The 9,201-nt window shown below is 35.1% G+C and overlaps 1 protein-coding gene across 1 annotated transcript; it reads right to left on the bottom strand.

Annotated features, from left to right (window-relative positions):
- Positions 1-3,945: 3,945 nt before the first annotated feature.
- Positions 3,946-8,785, bottom strand: LOC115986129 (probable LRR receptor-like serine/threonine-protein kinase At3g47570). Its single transcript, XM_031108986.1, has 3 exons — positions 8,554-8,785; positions 5,555-7,018; positions 3,946-4,187 (listed from the first exon to the last, which is right to left on the bottom strand). The coding sequence occupies exons 1-3, from the start codon at positions 8,783-8,785 to the stop codon at positions 3,946-3,948; spliced, it is 1,938 nt and encodes a 645-aa protein (XP_030964846.1).
- Between the last annotated feature and the right edge of the window lie 416 nt (positions 8,786-9,201).

Below are 9,201 nucleotides of genomic sequence, written 5' to 3'. Positions count from 1 at the left end.
CAACAGAGCAGGAGATAACAATAATTACAAATGCACACAATTACAAATTAAAAAATAATAATTTGGTCAGTGCCAAAACTTTCACACGTGTAGGAAAACCCATGTTACAAAGACATTTCTAGTAAAAAAATCTAACTCTTTGAGGCTTTGTTGTGACTTGTTACTATAGTTCTGCAACAATATAGGCAGTCACCACAAGTTCGAAGCCAGGGATCCGAGCAGGCAGAGTGGAAGCTATGGGAACATGGCAAGCGTATAAGTGCATCTCCCTATACGAATGTCTCCAGACATATACTACAATCCTGTGAAGCTCTTGATACCGCCCCTTCAACCTTGCTGCTGAAAACCTCCAGGTGCAAACAATCTAGAGCCTCCTGACTGAGATCAGGTGGCTTCTTCTTTGGTTTTAACAATAATTGTAGCCTCTCGATTCGAGAGGGAGATATGTACCAGGTTGTGAGGATTATTCGTGAACTATATAATTACATGTCTTCCCCTGTGATTGAGGTGTACGCATTAAGTCCAGATTCATGGAAAATAGTTGAACTTGGAATCTCATGGAAAATTAACCATGATAGGTTGTTCCCATTTTTTAGTGGACGTTTGCATTGGATGTTAGATATGATGCAAGGAGGAGGACGGCAATAGATGTGCGACACTGAAATGATATTTGTCATTTGATGTCAATAGTGAGAAATTCAAAGAGCCACCAGTACCTGATGATGATGGTTCTTTTGAAAAAGCGAAATGTCTTACATCATTCAAGGGGAAATTGGCTTTAACTATGTTGGGAAAACAACCATATGGCATGCCAATCTGCATATGGGTGATGAGGCAGTATGGTGTGCATGAATCTTCGAATAAACTTTGTATTGTATCAGAAAATACAGTTTCTGCTGCACCGAAAAAAATTTGGACTCGTTTCATTGGTTACACCAACTATGGTTCACTTCTAATTCAAGAGCAGTCCCATGAGAAGAAGATGAAGTCCTGCTGGAAAAAGAAGTATGTTTTAATTAACCCCGAAACTCTACATGTGAAGGATACTAGTATTCAAGTTGAACATCTTTTAGTCGTGCATGGATAGTTATATGGAGAACCTTGCTTTACTTGATGGTGCAAATGTGGAATCTTATTCTTACCGAGAAGTCATTAGTGCTATGGATGAATTGAATCCCTTTTCATGCTTTTACCTGTTGCAGTAGGCATGTTAGTATTATTAAAAGCTTTTTTTTTTTGGGTACCGGAATTGATATTATCCTTTCATGGTTGTGGCTATTATATATTAGTAATTGATATTTACAACTTATGTTTATATTATCTTTTGATCTTGCGAGATGTCATCCTATCTCTGTCCTCTGAGAGATATTTAGATATGGAATGCTATTATGTTTTCCTTAGATGAGTTCAATCACGTGTTTATTGTCAGCCCATGTGAATCAAAGAGTACATCTAGCTTCTTAAACATTGTCTTTCTATTGGTCCTTTTGTGCTGTTTATCCTAAAGAAACATTATGTAGCCTATAGTGCTATGGAATGTGTATGCTAAACCTTTTGTTTGGTTAAAGAGGAAGCATTTAAGACATATATATCTGTTAGGCTTTTTTTTTTTAGTTAATGATGCATCCTTATAACATTTTAGTTGTATTTCAATCTAAGAATAATTTTGCACTATATTTGACTTCTTGTATGGACATCAACTAGTTATTAGTACAAATATACGAATGTCAGTCTTGAGCAAAATTCTAGAAAACCAAAAACACAGAAACATCAATTGAGAATATATCGGAAAACAGGAAAGAAAAGAAAATGAATTGGGTGTATGTCTTTTTTCAAAGAAAGACATGGAATAACTTTTTCACTTCTTAATTGATTTTGTGAGTGGGCGTTTATTCCAGTGAGGAAATGAATATATGTGGGAGTCATCTGATGTTTGGAGGTATTGTACAACCTGTGAACACACCGGTGGGTCTGATGGAGTTTTTCTCTAAGGAAGCTCTTGTTGGGATGAGATCCTTTCCACTTATTTTTCCTGGCTTGCCTTGTCCATTGGCTTCTACTTGAGCTCAGCTATCGTTGAGTTCATTAACTCGGTCACAGACTCACAGGTATGTTTGAATGCTCAATTTCACTAATTATGTCTTTTGGGTTAAATGGTACAAGTACAAAAATAATGTCCCAATTGATTAAAGAAAATTTACCAAAGGTAAGCCAAGCTGGTGGTTTAAATGATTCTCTCTCTGATAGTGTAACTTTTAAGTACAGAAGCCAAGTCGTCTCCATGAACTTGGAAAAGAAGAGAAGCGGAATGAGGTCAAGCAATGTTAGTAGTAGTAGCAGTAACCAAAATTTTTTAGTCAAATATGTTAGTACAATCTATACCATATGAACGTGTGTCAAAGTGAACATATGAACATAGCAAAATGGAAGTGTGTGTTAAATTAATTTAAGTTAATTTCACTGGCTGGATTGGGATTACAACTTAGAAACGCTTTATTCAGACATCCAAAAAAAAAAAAAAAAAAAAAACCAAAAAATATGAGCTTGATTCTGAAAGATTGAGGCCAAAAGTTCTTGCTCTGAAGATACAGGACATGGGTCTTGATTTTCAGATTAAGGGACCCAAAAATGATGAGGGAATTAAATTTAAGGATGTTGCTGACAAGTTATGGAATATATTCTATATAAGTGCAAAAGGTGTGAAGTGATTGGCTTCCATCAAAAAAAAAAAAAAAAAAAAAAGAAGTGATTGGCAAAAGCGTCAAAGAAAAACAATCTTATGGGATTCCCTCTGATGTTTTGCTCACCAGGTTACCTGTTTTTAGCCCGAGACCATGTTGATATACTTTCCAAAATTCAGCCATTCTATTGATCTCATGGCCTCAATCCCATTTTTCCAGTAATTTAGGCCAGGAACTGTAAAAAATATTTTTTAAATTGGATCCTTGAAGAATTTATACTAGGCTGTGAAGGATGATTGTTCTTTTAACAATTTTCTCAAGATCATATAAAATAAATTGAAACTTAGATAAATCGAAACTTAAGTTTAAAATGAAATTAAAAAGAATACTTTTATTTGAAGTTTTGAACACTAGAATAATGCAGCACATAAGCATATAAAGTTCTAAAATACAAAGACCTAAATATACATTACATAGTTTAAAACATTCCCTTCCTGTAAACGCTTTTTGGAATTGAATTGATTAAAAAGTACAAAGACCTAAATACACATTACATAGTTGAACAAATCACAATACATGAAGACGACCCCTACACCAGAAGAGAGCAAATCATCCATTGATCATTTCAACAAGGGATTTTAGACAAGCATGAAATTATAACACATCAAGTAGAAATGCTGAATCCATTGCTTAATCCAAGCATTGTTATCTTTCAGTAGTTTCATGCCCCTGTAGATCACAAAAAAAAGTTCTTTAGCTCATCATTTTATACATGGATAATTGGAACACGATAATAGGAAGGTCATGCGTTTAAATAAGGTGACCATTTCTGTTTAGCATTTTGTCCTTGAATGAGAAATGAAAATCTAATTGCACAATTATTTAGAATAATCTACTAAAAATTAGTAAGTAGACATAAAGGCTTCCAGTTTTTTTAAAAAGCATTTTTAAGGATGTGAATGAAATTAAAGTGAATGACTATGATACACTACTAATGATAGTTATTAATCAAAACTATAAATACCTCTAATTAACTTGGGCTCTACCTGGTCTACCTCTGTGAATCCCCAAACCAAAAAAAGTATTGTTTATCAATACTTTTGGGGACTCAAATGACTTCCTTCATACTCATTCTATCTTTTGGGGACTCAAATGAAGATAAGATTCCAATGTTAAGGATTGAGAGTATGCACTTTTGCATGTTAGATACCAAGATTCCGCGACGTAATTAACTTCATCTACTTCAATTTCATTGCCATTTTTTTCATCTTCTTCTATTGCCATCATTGTTGAAGTTGTTGCTCCCATTTCTACCTCTGGGCAAAAGCATTGGGTGGACAACCTGAGCAAGTCTTTTTGGTAATGCCATCTTAACAAAATTATGGAGATTGAGACCATCTTTAAACATATTGTTGGTGGGCATCCTTCCTGTAAACATTTCCAACACAAGGACTCCATAGCTATATACATCCCCCTCAGTTGACGCCTCACCACCCATGCCATACTCTACAACTCATGGAATGGAAGGATATTAAGCAATTTTCTATCTATAATGAAAATACGGATTAAGGGCTACAAAATTCAAAGTCTAGAAAATGAAACGAATCTATATTGAAAAATAATATGACATGTGCTATTACTTCCATAATGGAAGGAAGGTGTATGAAACTTTACCTGAGGGGCCAAATTACAATTGTTTTTGCATGCTCAATTTGATTAAGGAAATATATGCGTAAAAATAAGATATGAAGCTTAGTCAAAGGATAAATGTCCATCACCAAATTAACTTTGGCATTAATTTCTCAAATTATCAATCTTATTTTTGCTATTAATTATTTTATTTTAAATTTAATGTAAAATTAATTCCATGCTTGTATGTATTTAGGTGAATATTTGTTTTAAGGGATAGAAACAGTAAGCAAGAGAGTGTGTTAATATGTTTATATTAATTGTATGAATATTAAAAGGCTTATATGCTCCAAAATTCAAGGAGTTAAATCTTATCTTTTGATAAAGTGACAAATTGAAAAGCAAAATGCTTACATCGTTAAGGATTTGAAACTAAATAGGAGAGGTAATACCTGGAGCAACATAGCCAATAGATCCTTTTAACCCGATTGTGCTAGTATGCTTCTAGGAAGAATCATTGGTGGTTGTAAGGAGTCTTGCTAAACTGAAGTCGCTTACATGAGCAATCATCTCACTATCGAGAAGAATATTGTTTGGTTTTAAATCACAATGAATGATTTGTTGCTGACAATGATTGTGCAGATAATTTAATGCAGAAGTCACATCAATTGCAATAATTATTCTTTGAAGAAAGCTCAAATATTTCAATTGAATTTTGAAATCTGTCATTGGATGTAGCCACATATCTAAGCTCCTATTTGTCATGAATTCAAATACTAGAGCTTTGAATTCATCGTCATTATAATTGATACTAGAGCAACATGATAAGATCTTCACAAGATTTCAATGCCAAACATTTCTTAAGACATTGCATTCTGCCACAAAACTCTTGGTGGCTCCTTTAGTTTAAAGGTTTAGGACCTTTACTGCAACTAACATTTTTTATTGATTAAGAACTCCTTTGTAAACTAATCCAAAGCTACCAGATCCAATCAAATTGTTGAGAGAAAATCCATTAGTTGCTCAATGAAGCATTTTGTACGAAATTGTTGGACAGAGATCCATCTTTGAGACTATAGAAGATGGTTTCTTTTTATATTTTTTCCTCCAATAAAAAACAAGAAAGGATGAAACTAGAAGGAGACATGCAACCGCATAAAAAGTTGTGATTATTGATCTAGAAGTAAGGGACTTTCTTGATTTTGTAACTTTGGGGCATGCAAGTAGTTGCAACTGTGGAATACCCCCCCCAGAAAGCTTATTGTTTCCAATAATTGATATTGCATCTACATTTTTGAAAACTCCAACTGTTAGTAGTGAACCCTCAATATCATTGAACGAAATGTTCAAATATTTAAAAAATAAAAGTTTCTCTAGACCCTTTGGAATAAATCCTGATAAGTTGTTTTGTGAAACATCCAAACATTCAAGGCCTTTCAAAAAAGCCATGGATGAAGGTATGATTCCTTCAAAGGAATCCCCTTGCAGGTATAGGTTTTCTAAATTCAAGCAATTTTCAATTGTTGCGGGAATTTCATCGGACAAGTTGTTTTCAAAGACATCTAAAGAGTTAATATTTTTCAAACTGCCTAGTTCAACAGGCAATTTGCCACTAAATGAGTTGTACGATAAATTGAGTAATAGCGACAAAGAGAAAAGAGAAAAAACCTGCTGAGGTATGACTCCACCAAGGTAATTTTGTGAAACAATCAGTTGTTGCAAACTTCGGCAATTACCAATAGTAATAGGTATGCTTCCTTCTAAATTGTTTTGAGAAATGTCCAATACAACCAATTGAGTGAGGTTGCCAATGGAGCTTGGGATTTGCCCTAACAATTTGTTCTTTGATAAAAACAATCCTTGCAATTTTTGAAACTTCCCAAAATAAGTAGGCATCACACCTGTGAAAAGATTCTCGTCCATTTCCAAGATAATTAGGTTAATAAGATTTTGCAATGTTTCAGGAATCGATCCAAATATTTGGTTGCCTCCTAAATACAATACATTAAGTTGTGTTGACAAGTTGCCAATAGAATTGGGCAAAACACCTTCGAATTTGTTTGCATCAATTCCTAGCTCTTCCATTTTCATACAATTTCTTAAAGTTGTTAGGAAGTCCAAATCCCTTCCTAAGTTATTACTAGTTAGACGAAGGAGTTCAAAATCTAGTAGATATTCCAAATTAGTGGGAATTGGTCCTACAAAGCTATTATTGCCTAGATCAAGTTTTTGACGCTGAGATGCATTGCATAAAGAACTAGGGATTGAACCAAAGAATTTATTATTACCAAGTTCGAATAATTTGAGATTAGGGAGAGTGAGGCCCATGTTTGCTGGAAGAGTTCCAGTAAGTTGGTTTTGTGTAAATGAGAAGACACTAATAGATGATATATTGTAGAATGAGGAAGGGATTATACCGTTCAAGTTATTGTCTCCAACCCCGAAAAATGATAAAGTTTTCAAATGGCCTATGCTTTTTAGAATATTTCCCTCTAAATTATTATAGGCTACTGAAAAATATATGAGCAATGAAAGATTTCGCAAGGAAGGTGGGATTCCTCCAGTCAATGTGTCTGCTTGAGCTAGAAAAGAAACTAGCTTAGTCATAAAGCCAAGCTCCGTGGGGATTTTCCCAATAAGTTTGTTCCATGCTAAGACCATTACCCTAAGTTTGGTGCAATTGACCAAACTGACTGGAATTTCTCCTCCTAACGTGTTATTTGAAAGATTGATATGTCACAGTCGAAACAATTGACCAAATTCTTTTGGAATTTCACCATAAAAGCTGTTGTTTCGTAGGTTGATGGCCCTAAGAAATACGAGGTTTCCAATGTAAGGTGTAATGATTCCACGCAATTTGATAGGCCAACAATGTATTGACCCCTCGTGATGAATTAATTGATTAATTAGCCAAGTTTATTAATTAATCAAATTAACATGCAATATGCGTGGCAGGCTGGCAGCACAAACAAATCACTAATTAAACTAAGTATGCAGTGGAAATTAAATTAACATAGTGATTTGTTTACGAATGGGGAAAACCTACACGGCAAAAACCCCACTAGGTGATTTTAAGGTCACCACTCCTGAGAATCCACTATTATCACAACAAGTGGTTATAAGTAAAGGAATCCCAATACCATATATCAACCTACAGTTGAACCCTTACCCCAATACCCAATTAAACTTGTTTTGTAGTGACAATCTCTCCTTTCAATGCACGACTTCTAGTACGTGACTAACCAATTACGCGGATCCCAGTACACGACTTCAATCACCAACTAGAGAAGGTTGTTGGCTGTAAAGTTCTTCAGTTCATCATCCGATAAAGATCAAGAAGCTCCTTGGTTACAAAACCCTACGGTGCACAAACACAGCAACTTCTTCACAAGAAAGATGAATTAGGGAAAATTCTGTCTCCGGTCACAATTTGCTTGAACAAACTTTGCTCAACACTTGTACAACTTGTGTCACCTTTGACGGCCCTTAAAATAATCCTTATATATGTCTAGGCTTGTGAGAAACCTTATTTCTTGAAGTATTAAACACATCTTAGATCTACCCAAATATAAGTAAAGTGCACTTTGTCAAAGGATTAGTCAATTACATAAAATAGTGACATACGTTCTTAACAAGTGAAACACATATGTCCTAAAAATCTTCCCAATTGGTAATCCGTGATAAAATCACGACAAACAAATGAGATATGAGAGAAGTCATAAATCACTCAACTTATACTTACTTGTTAAATACAATAAAATCTATCCTAACACAAACTCTTGAAAAACTTTGCAAGAAGAGAGTTTATGGCAAGTAGACTTTGACAACCTGTATTTCTGAAACACTTTAAACAAAACTCATCAAGGCATCTTAATGTGAAACAGAAATAAAAGATTGCATACAAGTTATAAGAAGCATGTGCATAAAGAGAGAAAAGAAACAACACATGTAAGAGTTGGTGAAAAACATACATCAATATATAAAGAATATAAGTACAATGTATGTCAAAATTGTCACAAGACCCATGTACAAGAGATAAATGTATCTAAAAAGGAGAGAAAAGAAAAGGATACATAAAAACCTCACTACATCCCTCAAAAACAACACTCCCCTAACAAAAATCTCCTAAACTAACTCTCTCCCTAACTATGACTACTCTTATAACTAAAACTACTCCCCCTTTTTGTCATGAGTGACAAAGGGTAAGAGTGTTAAGTAGACATCTCGTCAACACTGGAAGAGCTAGCATCTCCATCATCTGCATCAGTAGAAGCAGTAGCGTCATCATCAACCCCAGCATCATCAGCACAACCGGAGCCATCACTCTCATTCGCAGATGCAACGGGAAAGAAAGCCACTGTGTAACCACCAATCTCAGCCTGGCATTGTGCAATATGACCAACATAGGTGTTCACCTGACATAACTCATTACTGAGAGTGTCAAGGTTAGCATCCATGCGCTGAAGCTGCGCCATGATGTCCTCGAGAGTCACACCGCTTGTAGAAGAAGAGGGAGTGGATGTAAATGGAACAGAAGGAGTGGGAGGAGCTACCGTACCGGACCACCTCGACTGAAACTATGCCTCGCTCTGTTTAACGATAGCAGCATCTATAGCATCCATAACATGGAAGTGGTCAAACAAGAGAAAAGGAACAGAAAAATGGTGCAAAATCCTCGTGATAGCTAAAGGGAAGATGAGCTTATCATGGGTTGCCGAACACCTATGAACATTTATTATAGAAAGAATGAAATGAGAGAGGAAATTTATAGTGAGATGCTCAAGAAGGGAAAGCAAAAACTGAGCATGGGGTTCTGTGATAAAGTTATAATGAGATAGGATTAAGGACAAAAGTCATGACCATGTTAAGAAAACAAGAACCTTTAGCAAAG

This window comes from Quercus lobata, chromosome 4 (assembly GCF_001633185.2).
Source record: "Quercus lobata isolate SW786 chromosome 4, ValleyOak3.0 Primary Assembly, whole genome shotgun sequence".
In the NCBI taxonomy this organism is placed as follows: Eukaryota; Viridiplantae; Streptophyta; class Magnoliopsida; order Fagales; family Fagaceae; genus Quercus; species Quercus lobata.
This window is presented reverse-complemented; position numbering and strand designations above follow the sequence as displayed.

Bases quoted from the DNA above. Each gene is read 5' to 3' on its own strand.
- LOC115986129 (XM_031108986.1), bottom strand. From the start codon at position 8,785: ATGGCGCAGCTTCAGCGCATGGATGCTAACCTTGACACTCTCAGTAAT. The intron at 7,019-8,553 runs GCTCTTCCAGTG...ATAACACGTTAG, and splicing joins TGCAGATGATGGAGATGCTA to GAGGAGAAATTCCAGTCAGT. The intron at 4,188-5,554 runs GTATTCCACAGT...CATGAGTTGTAG, and splicing joins CAATAAGCTTTCTGGGGGGG to AGTATGGCATGGGTGGTGAG.